Source organism: Periplaneta americana, chromosome 1, assembly GCF_040183065.1.
Source record: "Periplaneta americana isolate PAMFEO1 chromosome 1, P.americana_PAMFEO1_priV1, whole genome shotgun sequence".
Lineage (NCBI taxonomy): Eukaryota > Metazoa > Arthropoda > Insecta > Blattodea > Blattidae > Periplaneta > Periplaneta americana.
In genome coordinates, this window is record NC_091117.1 from 55,009,485 (window position 1) to 55,029,621 (window position 20,137).

Here is a 20,137-nt window from a genome sequence, read left to right on the forward strand (position 1 = left end):
ATAAGACTTTTTCCAAATTTTAATTCCGTATCTGTAAATATGTATGGTCAGTTTAACAATTTTAAAATGTCATTTTCTGGGAACTTATTTTCTAAAATATGTTCCTATGTTGTGGAAAGATAGTAGAAATGTCCAGCTGTTGGATCGCATTGCTTTTCACACGATGTAACACAGAACCCAAGGGAGGTAGGCCATTGTTCTCTGTCAATATCTGAGCAATTGCTGTTTCATTTAAGATTTAAGTTAATACTTGTATACCGGAATGTATTATTGACGTCGTACAAAATTTTATCCAATATTCTTTTGAGAAGATTAACTCCGTATGTAGATGGAATTATTGGGAATCATCAGTGTGGTTTTAGGCATAATAGATCGACTGGGAGTATAAGGGTACAGTACATCAGTTATTTATAGATTTCAAAAAGGCGTATGACTCTGTTAAGAGAGAAGTTTTATATAACATTATTATTGAATTTGGTATTCCCAAGAAACTAGTTCGATTAATTAAAATGTGTCTCAGTGAAACGTACAATATATATTGATAAGATATTTTGTATTCGACAGATAATGGAGAAAAAATGGGAGTATAAGGGTACAGTGGATCAGTTATTCATAGATTTCAAAAAGGCATATGACTCGGATAGGAGAGAAGTTTTATATGATATTCTTATTGAATTTGGTATTCCCAAGAAACTAGTTCGATTAATTAAAATGTATCTCACTGAAACGTACAGCAGAGTCCGTATAGATCAATTTCTGTCAGATGCGTTTCCAGTTCACTGTGGGCTAAAGAAAGGAGATGCACTATCACCTTTACTTTTTAACTTTGCTCTAGAACAGTGGTCGTCAGCACTCGCTGAAATGTGCAAAGGGTACGCGGTGTTGTCCTGTTTGCACTGTCGTGCAACAGGGAGAGATAGAGAGCATATCCGCTAGCAGCTACGGAGTGCACCCTAGTGTACTGCGTTTTCCGCGGTAAGAGAGACTAGCCCCAGCGTGCTCTGTGCTGACGACCCCTGCTCTAGAGTATGCCATTAGGAAAGTCCAGGATAACAGAGAGGGTTTGGAATTGAACGGGTTACATCAGCTGCTTGTCTATGCGGATGACGTGAATATGTTAGGAGAAAATCCACAAACGATTAGGGAAAACACAGAAATTTGACTTGAAGCAAATAAAGAGATAGGTTTGGAAGTAAATCATGAAAAGACAAAGTATATGATTATGTCTCGTGACGAGAATATTGTACGAAGTGGAAATATAAGAATTGGAAATTTATCTTTTGAAGAAGTGGAAAAATTCAAATACCTGAGAGCAACAGTAACAAATATAAATGATACTCGGGAGGAAATTAAATACAGAATAAATATGGGAAATGCATGTTATTATTGGGTTGAGAAGCTTTTATCATCCAGTCTGCTGTCAAAAATCTGAAAGTTAGAATTTATACTTACTTACTTACTGGTTTTTAAGGAACCCGCAGGTTCATTGCCGCCCTCACATAAGCCCGCCATTGGTCCCTATCCTGAGCAAAATTAATCCATTCTCTATCATCATATCCCACCTCCCTCAAATCCATTTTAATATTATCTTCCCATCTACGTGTCGGCCTCCCTAAAGGTCTTTTTCCCTCCGGCCTCCCAACTAACACTCTATATGCATTTCTGGATTCGCCCATACGTGCTACATGCCCTGCCCATCTCAAACGTCTGGATTTAATGTTCCTAATTGTGCCAGGTGAAGAATACAATGCGTGCAGTTCTGTGTTGTGTAACTTTCTCCATTCTCCTGTAACTTCATCCCTCTTAGCCCAAAAATTTTCCTAAGAATCTTATTCTCAAACACCCGTAGTCTCTATTCCTCTCTCAAATTGAGAGTCCAAGTTTCACAACCATACAGAACAACCGGTAATATAACTGTTTTATAAATTCTAACTTTCAGATTTTTCGACAGCAGACTGGATGATAAAAGTTTCTCAACCGAATAATAACAGGCATTTTCCATATTTATTCTGTGTTTAATTTCCTCCCGAGTATCATTTATATTTGTTACTGTTGCTCCCAGATATTTGAATTTCTCCACCTCTTCAAAAGATAAATGTCCAATTTTTATATTTCCATTTCGTACAATATTCTGGTCACGAGACATAGCCATATACTTTGTCTTTTCGGGATTTACTTCCAAACCTATCTCTTTACTTGCTTCCAGTAAAATTCCCTTGTTTTCCCTAATCGTTTGCGGATTTTCTCCTAACATATTCACGTCATCCGCATAGACAAGCAGCTGATGTAACCCGTTCAATTCCAAACCCTCTCATTTATCCCGGATTTTCCTAATGGCATACTCTAGAGCAAAGTTAAAAAAGTAAAGGTGATAGTGCATCTCCTTGCTTTAGCCCACAGTGAATTGGAAACGCATCTGACAGAAACTGACCACTACGAACTCTATACGAACTCTGCTGTACGTTTCACTGAGACACATCTTAATTAATCGAACTAGTTTCTTGGGAATACCAAATTCAATAAGAATATCATATAAAACTTCTCTCTTAACCGAGTCATATGCCTTTTTGAAATCTATGAATAACTGATGCACTGTACCCTTATACTCCCATTTTTTTCTCCATTATCTGTCGAATACAAAATATCTGGTCAATAATTGATCTATTACGCCTAAAACTACATTGATGATCCCCAATAATTTCATCTACATATGGAGTTAATCTTCTCAAAAGAATATTGGACAACATTTTGTACGACGTCAACAAAAGTGATATTCCTCGAAAGTTACTACAGTTAGTAGTTAGAATTTATAAAACAATTATATTACCGGTTGTTCTTTATGGTTGTGAAACTTGGACATAGGTTAAGGGTGTTTGAGAATAAGATTCTTAGAAAAATATCTGGGGCTAAAAGGGATGAAGTTAAGGAGAATGGAGAAAGTTACATAACACAGAACTGCACGAATTGTATTCTTCACCTGGCATAATTAGGAACATTAAATCCAGACGTTTGAGATGGTCAGGGCATGTAGCACGTATGGGTGAATCCAGAAATGCATATAGAGTGTTAGTTGGGAGGCCGAAGGGAAAAAGACCTTTGGGGAGGTCGAGACGTAGATAAGAAGATAATATTAAAATGGATTTGAGGGAAGTGGAATATGACGATGGAGACTGGATTAATCTTGCTCAGGATAGGGACCAATGGCGGGCTTATGTGAGGGCGGCAATGTACCTCCGGGTTCCTTAAAAGTCAGCAAGTATATATATATATACATATACATATACATATATATACACATACACATACATACAGGGCCGCCGACAGAATTTATAGGCCCCTATGCAATACTGTATTTGGACCCCCGTTGAAAAAAGTAACAATTACAAGTTACCAGTTATTCTAATCATAATAATTATTTGCAAAATAAAAGATAACACCATATACAGATACGAACTTAAAAATATACACTTTTATTACATTGGAAACTTTTAGCAAAACTTCACATTAGCACAATATATTATATTCATAAAACATTATTCTTAAACACCTGTATTTTCTAACTTGCAATCCAACATCAACAAACAACTCTCCTTGACTTCATTGATGCAAAATCATCAATTATGGTATCAAAGTTTAAAGACCTAGCAAGATCGCTCTCCAGACTAAGGAGCCAAGGTTACTCAGTCGTTCTTGACACATTGTTTATCTGAATACATTTTTTTATTTCCTTAATTTTGCTGAAGGATCTTTCAGCATCAGCAACTGTCACTGGAATTGTATAGAATATTCTAATGGTTATACAAATATTTGGAATAAAGTATCCAGTTTTAATTCCCTCAGACTATTTAGGAGATTCATAGGTTTCAGTGGGGTTGGCCCTAAATTAGAGGCATGAATTGATTTTAAATATTTCTGCTCATCACTGATCTCTTTATTAATATCTTTATAATATTTTTCACGCAGTCTAGCACCCATATTACTATCTTCCAATTTTTTCTGTGTCTCCTTGTGCTTCTTAGCTCCCGGCTTATGCCTGTACTTGTTCATTGTGCAGTTAAACTATAACCAGTAACACTAATGAACAGAATTTACTAGGCAAACGACAACGAAAAGACGAAAGTTTCGACACGAAACATACAATGTACTGAAAAAGAAACGTATCCTGCGATTTCGGTTTGAGAGAGTACACTAGCATATTGTGGTGGGCCAGCGGGGGTTTGGTAGTTAAGAAGGAACAAGCCAATAAATAATTGAAAGTGTTCAGTACAAGCGACGGGAACATAGTTCAGGCAAATGCCGGGAGCCTCAATTGTCGTGTCGATGAACGTTAATGTGGGCAACCGATATTCTATTATATAAAAGTAAAAAAATTACATATGAAGTGGTAATTTGTATTAATTCTACTATTGTTGAGTTAATATGCCAAATTTATGTATCAAATATTCTTACAAAATTTTATAGTACCCGTATGTATCTACAAATAATTATTCATGATAATAAAAGGTAATCAGACTCACTTAATCTGACGGGCCCTTATTGCTCATGGGCCCATATGCACTCGCCCCCTTTGCCCCTCCTTCTCGGCGGCCCTGTATATATATATATATATATATATATATATATATATAAATGTGTGTACTTATTAGTAATGCCACTGCTATTGTACTTACGTACTACTAATCCATATATATATATATAAATTAAGTGGAGTAAGACGCAAGTAACATAATTATTATTTTTAAAATTAAAAATAAAGCAAGACACGCCCGGGTTGCAGGAAATAGTGCCGGGGCGGCGCCCTGACGCGACTACACTCCTGTTTTTTTTTTCAGTAGGTTATTTTACGACGCTTTATCAACATCTTTGGTTATTTAGCGTCTGAATGAGATGAAGGTGATAATGCCGGTGAAATGAGTCCGGGGTCCAGCACTGAAAGTTACCTAGCATTTGCTCATATTGGGTTGAGGGAAAACCCCGGAAAAAACCTCAACCAGGTAACTTGCCCCGACCGGGAATCGAACCCGGGCCACCTGGTTTCGCGGCAGACGCGCTGACCGTTACTCCACAGGTGTGGACATACCCTTGTTCCTACTGATAAATGACTTAAGACAATCGTCACTTATTATTACAATACTACCTACATCACCACACCACTATACTACCGGTAACATTACTGCTGTTACACTACTACTACTTGTACAGATTGTGTTTTTGCTGTTACTACTACGATCACCACCACTACCACCACACTTAACATACACTTAGATCGTTGGGTACATTTCATATACCGGTAACCAAAGTTATTCACTCATTTATACCGTGGCCTTCAGCACTATCACTGACAGCAACTGTAAACTTAATTACATGCATGTGCTTTCAAGACAGAACTTTATTTTACATTTCGCGCACACAGTTTGTTAGGATATCCGTCCTGCGTGTGTTATCAGGAAAATGTGCTGATAATAATTCATACTGACGCTTCCCTACCAGTCGGGCTTCAGGTTAGAAAAGCTTGTGTAATCATAACCAGACCCAGGCATGTATTCTCTCGGTAAGTTCTGACCGCTTCGCACTTCCAGTCCTGATGTACCAATTTGATAGTGTTTCCGCTTGTTTTTTTGACGACAAAAAAGTAATAAACTCGAATTACGGTATATGCATATAACATTCAGTTATGAAGAGCTGTGCACATTTAATAACGTAAGAATGAGATGGAAGACTAAAAATGGAGCAATAAAATGAGCTACACGTGACATAATTTGTGTTGTGCTCTGCTGACAGGAAGTGAAGATTCAGATGGAGTTAGGTAAAGTGAACTATTTTAATTAGGCCTGTTAGGATGTAAGATTTTGAAACAGGAATTGGACATATTAATGTAGAATTATTATTTTTTTATTGATTTTCATTATTCCTATTTAATTTATGCTCTTCAGAGTTTATTGCTTGCCTTGTGAATAGATTTTATACACACATAACACTTATTTTTTTACTACCTGCCATATTGTTGTTCTTAGCTTTTGTTCCTCTGAGAAATATCTATATCAATTTTCTTTCGTCCTGTCAGTTGAATCAATTATAAAATTAGATGCTGCTATTTTCATGTACAAAGTTATTAACAATTTAATACATAGTAATATTATATTTCAGTTTAATAAAGATATACATGAATCATTTATTTATGAAAGGCCCGTTGTCCAAAAACATATTTTTCTGAGAAATTAAAAAAAACTGTTTATTGAAAATACTAAATATTTAAAAAATCTCAAAACATGATATGTTATACTATAAATATAAAGGGAACATGTTAAGGAAATTTTCAGTTACTACCATCAAAATTGTCAAGTATACAGCTTTTTGAAAAGGCTGGACAAAGGGCCTTTCTTAAATAAACACTTTTTTCCATCCTTCAATGAAACATTTAATACAAAAATGAGCAGTAAACATGAGATGTAGGATTGTGTTTCCTTATTTTTTTTACCCTTTCCCTTCTATGTTGCTTGCACTTGCCTCTTACTTTGCTTTTTTGGCCATGAAGATGCAAATTTATTTGGGAAAGTCGGGCAAAAGCGATTTCAGGTTACGAACTTTGTCCTCTGTAATTGGTTGACAATTAGTGTAAGCCTTGTCGTTTGGCAAAGCTATTTCAGCTCCAAATGCAAATAGAAAGTGCTTGGTTTGTAATCTCCAATGTAAGGTAATGCCTCTATGTATCCATTTCTTCTTTGTCCGGATGAAGTCGTGGTATGTTGATATTGCAAAGACTTCTCTCTTTCCTGTCTTACACGAAATTTTTGACTTGCACTTGCAATAATTTCTATTACATCTCTGCCTGTATAATGTCTATCCACTTTGTTTAGGCTGCTCTTCACCGTACTAAAATCCCAGTTATTTGCCAGGTATGAATGTCCACGTATTGATAGTTTGTACACAACTCTTGAAAAGCGACCCGTATCCACAAGTGTCATTAAGAAGCAAATCATGGAATGATTTTTGTTCTGCTTTGCTGCGTTGTCACTGTAAATATACAGCTCATCGATGTTGCTCGACACCTCTTCTCTCACATATGTGAGCAAGAAAGAGCACACATCACTACTCTTTTCCTTGCAATATCTTCATGATATACAAAAAGTAGGCCTCACCAGACTTAACATTGTGAATAGAAAATACATTCAGTGTCAGCGGCCCTAAGTAAAACAGCTGCTGGATTGGAATATGGGGCCGATATATATTCTGCATTTAATCAACAGTTAAACATAAAACATTGTCTTTATTTTTGCAGTATTCCTTTATTTGCTTCAGTGATGCATAAAATTTATTGCTCTTCATTTTGTGAACAATTAGTTGACATTCTGCCAATCTCTTAGTATTTTCATTAAGAGTAGGACTTTCAACACGGACCTGAAGTTCCTTGCATTCACAGCATGTATCTAGCTGCGGTCTACCAAACCTGTAGTCAAAACGCTCTTTAAAAGTGTTATAAAAACTATATTTTACAGAACAATCTGGATATTTCTCCTTAAAAAGAGTATACATTTTTAAATATCTAACTCTGCATCAAGGTAGTGTACTTCCTTGGAAGACTAATGACTTGTTTTCGAGGGAAAACTTGCAATGTGATCTTTTACTTGCATCACTGTAGTGACTGAAATAGTCTTCTGGTTCTGTCGTTTGCCTCTGTTGTCCTTTGGGGATTTATCCAATAAAATGAGTTTTTGTAACCACATCTTCTTCTCACCAACAGCTAACAGACTCATGATTGTTTTCTTACATACTTCGAATTTCCATTCACGAACCATTACAATCGAAGTTTATTTATGAAAGGTCTTTACTCCAGGACATAGGGCCATTCGTAAATAAACAGTTATTACGAAACCCCATATTACACACACGATGAGTTGGACATGTGGCATTTCTTGCCTATATGAAGCCCCTTGGTATAAGGATTCCATTTATACAATAAAATGAAAATGCCTATTTTGTGGACAAAGGGCCTTTCTTAAATAAGCGATTCACATACTTATTTAACAAGACAAAAAGACAATATATTTTTTCTCAGCATAACTCAGTAACTTATGGAACGAAAGGACTTAACCATTTTTTAACAACAACTTTTAACCAACTTCCTTTAGAATATAGAATTTTACCAAATTGCCGGTGTTTTAAGAATTGTTTAAAAATACGTTTTTGAGAAGATTATTTATTTTAATTCTGAGTTGATTTATTTATTTATTTATTTCATGGTTTCAAACTTTTTCTTCTTTCTGCCCAAAACTTTGTTATCTTACTATTTGTTCTTATTTTGCTTTCTTTAATAAATTCTTGTGTTATTGTTTGTTTTTCACAGACTGTAGTTTCATGACTTTTTAAATTACATTGTATAACATATGTATGTGTTCTTGTATAGCCCCTACATATGAGTTGTCCACATTCGTGGAGTAACGGTCAGCGCGTCTGGCCGCGAAACCAGGTGGCCCGGGTTCGAATCCCGGTCGGGGCAAGTTACCTGGTTGAGGTTTTTTCGGGGTTTTCCCTCAACCGAATACGAGCAAATGCTGGGTAACTTTCGGTGCTGGACCCCGGACTCATTTCACCGGCATTATCACCTTCATCTCATTCAGACGCTAAATAACCTATATGTTGATACAGCGTCGTAAAATAACCCAATGAAATAAAAATACACATGTGTTATACTCGTTGGGGCATACTCAATAAATTAAAAAAAAAATGACCAGTCAAGACTTCTGTGAGAGAAGATTACTTCTTTCTTTATTGGAACATCATGTGTCATTTTAAAATATAAAACTCGGATTGCTCGAGAAATGTATGTAATATTTGCGAAAGTTGATGGTTACACCCTGGTTGAAAATGTTTATGCATTTGGTTAAGAAAGTCTTTGCATTCAAATTTGTTATATTTATAAATCAGGCCTACAGAGTACTGTATATTCGCCCTTTTTAAAACCTGAATTTGAGAAAAGCGATATTTTATTATAACGTAATGCTTACTAAAAGAATTTTGATTGTTTTTGTGCTTGATGCTTACAGATTTTGATTCTTGCATTTTATTTTCTACTGGCCATACCCGTGTGCTTCACTGCACTTGTTACAAATAAATACCACTGACTTAAATGCTTTGTTATTACTTACTTAGTGGGTGATTAGCTTATAAAAATTGTAAGTCGTTTGCTCCTGAATTAATTTCAAAGTTGTACTAAGTGAACTTAACTTATTTTGCATGCCAATTTTCATAGAAATCTGTTCAGTCATTATCGAGTGAACAAGTAATAAACATAAAGACAGACAGACAGACATACAAACGGGCAGACAGACATATAAAGACAAATTAAAAAAAATACGATTTTCGGTCTCAGCGTAGTTCATTATACACGTCAACACCAATTATTTCTGCAAAAACGAAAATTACCAGAAAAAATTGTTTCAGTTTTATTATTAGTGTAGAATAGTCTGATTGAGGGAACACTGATATAAAACGCATTGTTATTTTAAAACTCATATATCTCGTTAATTATCAGTCTATCAAAATTCTGAATAGGATAAAACTTGTCGGAAACATTTTAAAGCAACTATTATTATGTAACATTCTCCCGAAAATCAGTAATAAGCGATATTTTCGATTTATTACTTCAAGTTTCCTTATAACCTCCCCTCCCTTTAAAGAAACTATTTTGAATGTTATATAGAGTAAAAACTGAGTGGGACCTAATTTATTTTGCGTACCAGTTTTCATATAAATCTGTTCAGCTACTATCGAGTGAAAAGATAACAAAGATACACAAACAGACAAAAATAAAAAAGTGATTTTCGGTCTCAGGGTAGTTCATTACACATTAACTCCAATTATTTTTTTCAAAAGCGAAAATTGCCAGAAAAATTTAGGTATAGTTGTAGTGTTAATATAAATTAGTCTGATTGAGGCGGCACTGACATAAAACACATTGCTGTTTTAAAACTTAGGCCTATATCTACTTAAATATCAGTCCTATCAAAATTTTGCATACGTAGCTTAAAACATGTCGGAAATATTTTTTGAAACATTTTTATTTAACATTTTCCTAAAAAAATTAATAAGCGAGATATTTCTATTTACTTACTTCAAGCCCCCTTATAAACTTAACCCTCCTTTGAAAGAAGGTATTTTGAATATAGCCTAAAATTTAAATAGGGCGTATTTTTCATACGAATTTTAATACAAATATGTTCAACCATTATGAGTGAGAAAGTGTAACAAACATAACAAACAAAAATGTAAAAAAATGCGATTATCGGTCACAGGATAGTTCATTATACATGTTAACACCAATTGTTTTTGCAAAAGTAGAAAACTTTAAGTTACAGTTTTATTATTAGTATAGATTTGTAGAAATTGTGATGCTGCAACAGGTGGCCCGGGTTCGATTCCCGGTCGGGGCAAGTTACCCGGTTGAGGTTTTTTCCGGGGTTTTCCCTCAACCCAATATGAGCAAATGCTGGGTAACTTTCGGTGCTGGATCCCGGACTCATTTCACCGGCATTATCACCTTCATCTCATTCAGACGCTAAATAACCTGAGATGTTGATAATGCGTCGTAAAATAACCTACTAAAATAAATGGCACTGCAGAAAAATATATTTAGAGATTTTCGTAGAAATACAAGTTTTAAGCTTCCCTGATAACGAAAAAGTTCTTTCGGGCGTATTGTATGTCTGTACAGCGATTTCTCCTAAACTATTGGACGGATTTTGTTCATATTCAGTCAATAATTTTGTTTTATTGAGGAATTGCTTGTCAATAAGTTTATTACGCACAATATACTTAACTTTATTTCAATCGGTAATTATGTTTGGAATTATGGGATGGGGTAGCTTATTTAAATCCAATTTTAATCCACTTCATTTATTACAGAAGAAAATAATTAAAATTATCTTCATAAACCTATTGATTTTCCATCTCAAAAATTGTTTTTAGTCGTTAATGTTCTTCTTAAAATAAGACAATTTTATTATTTAAATTCATACATAAAAATAGAAATAATTTTGAATTGTATTGTCATAGTTAAGAAACTAAAGGTGTGAATTCTTTGAGATTGTTTGAACCAAAATGCAACACTGCTGCAGTATTTAATCATAGTAGTAATTTAGGCCCAAGAATATGTAACAAATTTATATTTAAATGTCGTAATCTTGTCAATTCTAATAGTTCTAGTATCAAATTTAAAAACTTATGTATGGATTTTATAAAAATTGAAAAATTGTAAATTTAAATATATATTCTTATTGAGTAGTAGACATAAGACTAATTGTATTATATACTTCGTAATTTCAATTCAGGAATCCGCCCCTGAGCACGAGGTCTAGTCTTCCAGGGGTGAGCTAAAGTTTTTCTGTTTATATTATATTTTATGTTACAATTATTAACAAAAAAATGCATTTGGGAATACTGTATAATTTAATAAAAACATTATAGGTCTTCAGTTGAAATAAAATTCAAAATATCGATGTAAGGCTACTCAAAATAGACTCTAACGCATAGAGCATAGAGGGATATAGGGGATCGAACTGAAAAACATATATTACTTAAGGATAGATCATATCACAGATTTAAAATCAGGAAACAGAGGACTGATATAGGGAAGTTTTCGTTTTTAAATAGTACTATAATATACTGGAACCAGTTACCTGCAGCGGCTTTTGAGGGCTCTCCTATAACAATTAAATTATTAAAAAGTAACTTAGGTTATAAGAAAACTAGTAATTATAATTTATTTATTATTAACTAAATGTTACGTTTGTGTGTGTGTCGCTAATATTTAAGTTTAATTGTTATGTTAGAGACTCAATATTGTTTACCATTTTCCTGTGTTCTGTTTCTGATTTATGTATTACTGCGAAGAGTTGTGAAAATAAATAAGCGTATTGTAAATGTCCGAAGTTTTTAAGTGTTTAAATTGGTTAAGATTTGTGTAACCGTTTAGTAGGCATACTTTCTACAGCTCAATGCTAAGAGTGATTTAGTGTGTTCTAAAGTCTTCATTTGTGTTTGTATTGTGAGCCTTGTTCATGTTATGATTTTGTGTTTATGTTATCGTTTTGTAAGAGTAGGCCTATTTTATTTTGTAATTGTACTGTTTGATTTGGTTTGTGTTGGCTTATTTTTATGTATTTCATTCTAGTAATAGACTGTGAAGCACGCTATTCGATTTACCTGGTCAAAATACACTTACTTGGTAGTAGATTTGCATTTACAGCTGTGTACGTGACATTTGTTCAAAATCGTTCGGCAGTAAACTGTTCATTTTAAATAAGTAACACAGAGCGAAACTTTTTGAATGTGAATTGATTTAAATAATAATAATTTATCACAAGAAAAGGGAGACGTCTGCTTGACAGACCAGGTGACCATTCAGATCCAGATTACGAACATACAAAAATTTAATTTAATTGACATGAAAACTGTACTAACTTTGAAACTAGTATTACTAACTATAAAAATTGCTATAAAATTTTGATACAATAACATTAACTTTAATTTCAATATTAAATTTTATATTCAGAAATTTTAGTTAAGGATTTAACCTGTTTTCTTCCGCGATAGACTAGTCATCATATAGATAAGTAGCACGCAAAATTGGCCCAATATTCTGCTGTCTGTAATTTATTCATACCTTCCTGATAATATTACACCCGTCAGGTTGGAATCACTTGTGTAGGTCTTTAGTAAGGTAACTTCAAAACTAAACACGTTTCACTAAAATATGAATATAGTACCAACAGTATTAATTTATGTCTGAAAGAGTCGCTCGGTTTTGGTGAATATTTGTAATTTCTACTTAATAAGATCTGATAATGGAGCAAAATTCCATAAATACAAGAGTTTGTTATTTAATTAACGGTATATATATACCTATACCTATTATATTAAAATTTTTAAGAACCATACATATTCTTGAGGGGGACTTTACAGAAATACAGCAGTGAGAGTTTATACGCAGAGTTTTGGAATATTTCACTCAGATTTCGATAATTGAGTGCTGTGACATTTGAGCAGGTACCCAACGACATTTCACAGACCCTAGAGGACTATTGTAATTATAGTTTCGTTAAAGATGTGTAATACTTCAAAATTGGTTATTAAGACTACTTTTAAAATCTTTGTTCTTGCATAAAATCTTATATACATATTCAGTGGGTTCATAATTATACATACCATTCCTTACATTTTTTCACATTATTATTATTATTATTATTATTATTATTATTATTATTATTATTATTATTATTATTATTATTATTATTATCTACAAAATGTAGCATACCAGTACAGATATTAAAGAGTCAAGCAATATTTGTGCATATAATATCATGATATAGTCCAGGATGCTGTATTGCTGGATTGCTAATGTCAGTGGTTTGATCTTTGAGCAGTTGTGTAGCTTGAAGAATGGCTAGAAATATTTCTGCTGTTGAGATTAAATGTTGACTGATGCTTAGATTCAACTTCTCACTATTATTGGTACACTAATTAATTACTATGCCACGCTCTTTGTAGAGACCATTATATTCAGGGTGTAACGAAAGTAGTGGGCTAAAATTCAGGTATGGATACCCCATATGTAGAGAAGAAAAAAAAAGTTATATGAACATGGGTCCGGAAATGCCTGGTTGCCGCGCTATAGGGGTTACAAGGAGGATCATTGTGCACTACAAAACTTAGGTATTAGTTGATTAATGTTTCAGTCTGTGTACATTTGTTTACAGGAACTGTTCAAAATGTCCACCTCCTGCCTGAATACAGCCGCAGTTCGTCACATTGACGTCCGGGCCTGCTCCCAGATTCCTGGCGTACCATGTATTGTCCCGTAGTGTTGCTCAATTCGCGGACGGAGAGTTTCCGCATCATTTACAGGAGTCGAATACACAAGCAACTTCAAGTGCCCCCACAAGTAGAAGTCTAGTGGACTGAGATCTGGTGAGCGTGGTGGCCAAGCAGTTGGTCCATCTCGCCCTATCCATCGGCCAGGGAATGTTGCATTAAGATGTCTACATACATCCAAACTGAAACGTGTGCGAATTGAGCGACACTGTCAGACAGTACATGGTACGTCAGGAATTTGGAAGCAGGTCCGGACGTCAGTGCGACGACAAACTATGGCCTGTATTCAGGCAGGAGGTGGACATTTTGAATAGTTCCTGTAAACAAATGTACACAGACTGAAATATTAATCAACTAATATCTAACTTCTGATCCTCTTCGTAACCCCTATAAAGCGGCAACCAGGCATTTCCGGCCCCATGTTCATATAACCTTTTTTTCTTTTCTACATATGAGGAATCCATACCTGAAGTTTGGCCCACAATTTTTGTTACACTCTGTCTAAGGAAGAGACTAGTAATGAGTTTGTGTGGAGAAGAATTATGGATAGTATGACAAAGTGAAGAGGAACGACTGGACGCATTTGAATCGTGGATATGGAAAAGAATGGAGCGTGTGAAATGGACAGCCAGAAAAAGAAACGAAGCTGTACTAGAAAGAGCGGGTAAAGAAAGAATAATTCTGAAACTGATCAGGAAAAGAAAAAGAAATTAGCTGAGCCACTAGCTAAGAAGCAGCTGCCTACTGAAGGATGGGGTAGAAGAAGGTATCAGATGATAGACAACTTCAAGACATATGGTCATATGCAAAGTCTAAAGGCTGGTTCACAATAAAGCGGGAACGAAAACGAGAACGAGAACGGAAGTATTTTAAATAAATGTATTTAAATGTGATCATTCACAATTGTAAATCCTCACATTTACATACATTTATTTTAACATTATTTCGGTTTTCGTTCTCGTTGTCGTTTCCGTTCCCGGTTTGTGAACCAGCCGTAAGAGGAAGGCGGAAAAGAGAAAATTGTAAAATGCTGGGTTTGCAGTGAAGGACTTGCCCTTGGGCAGAAAACTATGAATGAATGAATATTTGTACATACGTATGTGTAGGCTATCCTGTCTGTTTCGATGAATATTTGTATCAGTCTTTATTTCTGTATTCTAAATAAGTTAAATTGGCCGTTCATAAACTCTTTCGGTAAATATTTATAATCTATTGGAACGTAATTTGGCGACATAGACTAGCTAGCTATCTTTCGGTATAAATTTTTAGCAACATTCATACTTTCCATACTCTGTATAAACACTGGCTAACATATTACATTATTAAATTATTATTATTATTATTTTTATTTTATTTTATTATTATTATTATTATTATTATTATTATTGTTGTTGTTGTAGTTTTTGTTGAATATCCAGAATAAGAACTGTACTCATATTTCACATAATGCACCCTAAACTTATATAATGGTCTCATGTTTACCAAACATAGAACAGTCAAAAGTGGGGTAGTGTGGCGTTGTGATTTACGTGGTGAGTGTAATTCGCTAACAGTAAAGGCTGGTTCACAAACCGGGAACGGAAACGACGAGAACGAGAACGGAAATAATGTTAAAATAAATGTATTTAAATGTGGGAGTTCACAATAGTTAATTATGAATGCTCACATTTAAATACATTTATTTTAACAATATTTCCGTTCTCGTTCTCGTTGCCGTTTTCATTTCAGGTTTATTGTGAACCAGCCTTAAAGCATGATGGGACCAGAATTATAAAGGGACTTTCAGATCGTTCCAGCCATACTGCTGGTAGGGGAAGAATCGAGGTGAAAGTGTGTGTGGTGTCTATGAAACAGAAAGTACTTTCAGAGAACCAATTTACTCCATTCTTCAAAATAAATTTCAGAGGTGTCAAGTGAAGGAAATTTCAAACTACCAAAAAAGTCAACCATTAAAAGGACATTGTGTATCACCAAAGAAGAACATACTGTATTATGCCTCTAGAAACGAAAGCTATCAACTAATTGAACATAATAACTGAAAGGTATATTAAAGTCTTAGAAACTGATAGATGGCTCCTGAATTTTAAAGCAGATAGTGAAAAAAGAAATTAATTTTTGCAACCGACAGACAGGCGGATGAATACATCAGTCGGAAAGCATCGTTGTACTCGTAATGCACTTCAACATCTGCAGGGTGAGTAGCAGAAATTGACAGAGATATCGAACGGTTGACAGCTAGTAACTCGCCGACTAAGAAAACAAATATTCAGACCTATACACGTACGTTTTGCAACGTCGAAAATTACGAACACTATATGGAGGAAGGAAACATTCTGGACTATCTCCGGGCATAGTATAGCAGGAGACTTAAAGTAAAAACAGGAAATTTACTTTGTAACTAAGGGAATTATTGTTAATTAATCAATAGGAATTCAGTTTCACCAATTCAAATTGTGATCAATGAAATCCCTGTGACTAATTCAAATTGTTACCAATAAATAACCTATGACCAATTCAAAATGTTATTTATAAATCACCTGTGACAAATATTCCTTGTGGCAAATATGAATCTGTTACGAATCAAGTGTGACCAATTGTAACGATGACGAAAAAATTGTGACGAATTTCCGTAAAACTATATCCGAATGAATGAAATTCCTAACTTACCGGTATAATAGAACAGTTAACGTCACTGGAGTAACAAGGTTTAACACTTAGTAAATCATAGTGCTGTAACAGAGATTTCAGCAGACAGGTTTATTGTTGCCATTTACTGGAGGAATTTCTAAACCTTGATGGCACTGCGAAATCTATTGAGCGAAATTGATGACTACACTTGCAGGCTTACGATTTTGAACTGACAATGAGTGGAAAGTTTAATGACTATTTTTATAGTTTTCAGTTGCTCTTCTGAAATTTTATGTAAATCAGAGTCAATAATTATTATAGAATTAATTTTGACATAACGTACGAGGCGCGTCCAACTTTCCCACTCGTCCCACAGCTAGCAAACCATATGTTGCACGAAGCGACTGCGTGTAGATGATAGAGTAATGTCCTGGCATGGCGCATGTGCTAGCGGAACTTCCCGAGTGCTCTCAGTAGCTTCGTTGCATTGGTTGAAGATGGACGTTCCTATTCCATAACCCCGCCGCGTGAAGTGCGGTCAGTGATAAAGTTTTTGAATGCACAGGGCATAGCGCCCTGTTAACATTCTCCGCTCGCAAGTCTTGCGAAATGGATGATTGGAGTTACACTTACCTCCACTTCGGAGCAGTGACCTCAAGGAGCACAACTACTCTTTGCAGCATTGCAACACGTTACATTTCGTATTCTCAAAACTATTGGACATATCAAAAACGCATTGACTTCGTCTATTACCTCTGTGAATTAATGCTATAGGTTCCCTTCGACTCAATGTAGAATATATGAGAAGGTTTCTACAAATTCCATAGTAGTAGAGTAATTAATTTTAACGAAAAGTAAACTATTTGAAAGGATGTGCGGTTGAAACAAGAATGTCGTATTCTAATTAAAGTCTCACGCGTAAGTTCTAATATGAATGCTAATTTATGCACCTATTAGGTCACATAGGCCTGTATTTTTGTACTGAGTTCTTTGTGTCTCCCAAAATCTCTCGCCCTCCATTTTGGAAACCAGTGTTGTAGATGAAGGTTATTCCAAGTGAGAGTTAGGTGTACTCAGGTTATGACATTTGATATAAAATTTGGTGCTTGCTATTTCTGTAATATTTCTGGGAAAGACAAAAAGCACACTGATTTATATTCTTATAGACATACTTTTGAATCCAAATTTGTGCTTTTCACGGAAGTAAAATAATTTAATAATTTAAAAATGATAATAGATTAAAAAAATTATAGCGTTAAAATCTTTCGAATTGTCATGTAAGGGATAACATCATAGTAAAATCCACATCCTTGGCTTGTGTATGATTGGTTATAATATATAAAAACTGAAATTGTATCTCAAATAATTTGTTTCAACGTCATCGTTATTTGTGGAGTGGTATTAATCAGATAAAGAATAATTTCGTCATACAGATATGGATACTCATATAAGAAGATAAAGTCAGTACTTATGTAGCAGACAGTTGTTGTAATATCTTAGTTAGAATTACAGGAAATTGATAACGAAACCTAACGTATCTTTTTAAAATGTGTCATTTTGTTGAAATGGAATACTAATTTTCAGTTTCATATTCAGTGAATTAAATGTGTTACATAAATGTCTAGAACTTCTTGGAAGGAGTACCAGGTGCAGCAATGATTTTTCTGAGAATCGGTATGTTAACTGATAATTTTAACGATCTCACGATGTATTATGAGAAGGAAACAGTACCTAAAATTGTTTGGATAATTTCTTAAACATTAAATGTAAATTAAATATAACTATTTACCTTTAGTCTATGAGTGATCGACACTTAAAGTTGTGTGTATAGTGCAGTGTAGTGTAGTTTAATGTAGTGTGTAGTGGGTATAGTGTTGTGTAGTGTGTGTATTGTAGTGTAGTTTAGTGTGTAGTGTAGTATAGTGTGTTGTGTAGTTTATTATGTAGTATAGTATATTATGTGTTGTGTAGTGTACTGTGTATTATGTAATGTAGTGTGTGTTATGCAGTGTAGTTTAATGTGTGTTGTGTAGTGTAGTGTAGTGTGTGTTATGTAATGTGTAGTTTAGTGTGTAGTGTAATGTAGTATAGCTATGTTATGTAGTGTAGGTGTATTATGTAGTGTAGTGTGTGTTATGGAGTGTAGTTTAATGTGTGTTGTGTAATATAACGTGTGTTATGTAATGTGTAGTTTAGTTTGTAGTGTAATGTAGTATAGGTATGTTATGTAGTGTAGTTTAATGTGTAATGTAGTGTGGTTTAGTGTGTAGGGTAGTGTGTGTTATGTAGTGTAGTTTAGTGTGTAGTGTGGTGTGTGTACTGTAGTATAGTGTGTTGTGTAGTGTAGTTTAGTGTGTTGTATGGTGTAGTGTGTACTGTAGTATAGTGTATGTAGTGTAGTATAGTGTGTTGTGTAGTGTAGTGTAGTGTGTGTTATGTAGTGTAGTTTAGTGTGTTATGTAGTGTAATGTGTTGTGTAGTGTAGCTTAGTGTGTAGTGTGTACTGTAGTATAGTGTATGTAGTGTAGTATAGTGTGTTGTGTTGTGTTGTGTAGTGTAGTATAGTGTGTTGTGTACTGTAGTATAGTGAGTGTAGTGTAGTATAGTGTGTCGTGTAGTGTAGTGTGTTATGTAGTGTAGTTTAGTGTGTGTTATTTGATGTAGTATAGTGTGTTGTGTAGTGTAGTGTGTACTGTAGTATAGTGTGTTGTGTAGTGTAGTGTGTGTTATGTAGTGTAGTTTAATGTGTAGTGTGTACTGTAGTATAGTATATGTAGTGTAGTATAGTGTGTTGTGTAGTATAGTGTATGTAGTGTGTTATGTAGTGTAGTTTAGTGTGTTGTGTAGTGTAGTTTAGTGTATAGTATGCTGTAGCGTGTACTGTAGTATAGTGTATGTAGTGTGTTATGTAGTGTAGTTTAGTGTGTTGTGTAGTGTAGTTTAGTGTGTACTGTAGTATAGTGTATGTAGTGTGTAGTGTAGTGTAGTGTGTGTTATGTAGTGTAGTTTAGTGTGTAGTATGGTGTAGTGTGTACTGTAGTATAGTGTATGCAGTGTGTGTTATATAGTGTAGTTTAGTGTGTGCTATGTAGTGTAGTGTGTGTTATGTAGTGTAGTTTAGTGTGTAGTATGGTGTAGTGTGTACTGTAGTATAGTGTATGCAGTGTGTGTTATATAGTGTAGTTTAGTGTGTGTTATGTAGTGTAGTGTGTGTTGTAGTGTAGTGTGTATTGTATAGCGTAATGTAGTGTGTACATTTAATATTTATGAAGTATATATAAAACATAAGAAAGTAAGTAACACCAGTATGAGCAAGGCTCGTGTTCGGGTGTAGTCCCATATAATAGAAGAAGTACAAAACGTAATACACAGAAATATTTTATTGAAAAATAGGAACATAATTTTTTTTTACATAGAATCAATTGAAATGTCATTTATAAGAGGTTGTTTAATTTATTTCATTGAACTTAATAACGGGAGATGTTGAAAATTCAGAGTGCACTAATTCTTTTATTGAAATTAATAACGGAAAATGTGCACTTTGACTATGGAGTTACAAATAAGCCCTAGACTAATACTGTAACTTTTGTTACTGAATTACAACCATTGTAGTCCACCGCTGTGAAGTACTGGTTAGCAC

The 20,137-nt window shown here is 34.5% G+C and overlaps 2 protein-coding genes across 12 annotated transcripts in view; both read left to right on the forward strand.

The window, feature by feature from the left end:
- LOC138696028 (retinol dehydrogenase 11-like) overlaps positions 1 to 20,137 on the forward strand; it is a 195,843-nt gene that overhangs the window by 105,201 nt on the left and 70,505 nt on the right. The window lies entirely within an intron of this gene.
- The window catches only part of LOC138695925 (glycoprotein-N-acetylgalactosamine 3-beta-galactosyltransferase 1-like), a 135,982-nt gene that overhangs the window by 77,974 nt on the left and 37,871 nt on the right, over positions 1 to 20,137 (forward strand). The window contains exon 1 of one of the 11 annotated variants that reach the window (XM_069820367.1): positions 5,510 to 5,551. The exons of 8 other annotated variants lie outside the window; for them this stretch is intronic. In XM_069820367.1, the coding sequence (XP_069676468.1) occupies positions 5,539 to 5,551 (13 nt within the window). In that variant the 5' untranslated portion in view covers positions 5,510 to 5,538. Of the gene's footprint in view, positions 1 to 5,509; positions 5,552 to 5,589; positions 5,807 to 17,972; positions 18,172 to 20,137 lie in introns of those variants that run through there. 2 more of the 11 variants (XM_069820375.1, XM_069820341.1) reach the window with 2 other exon arrangements.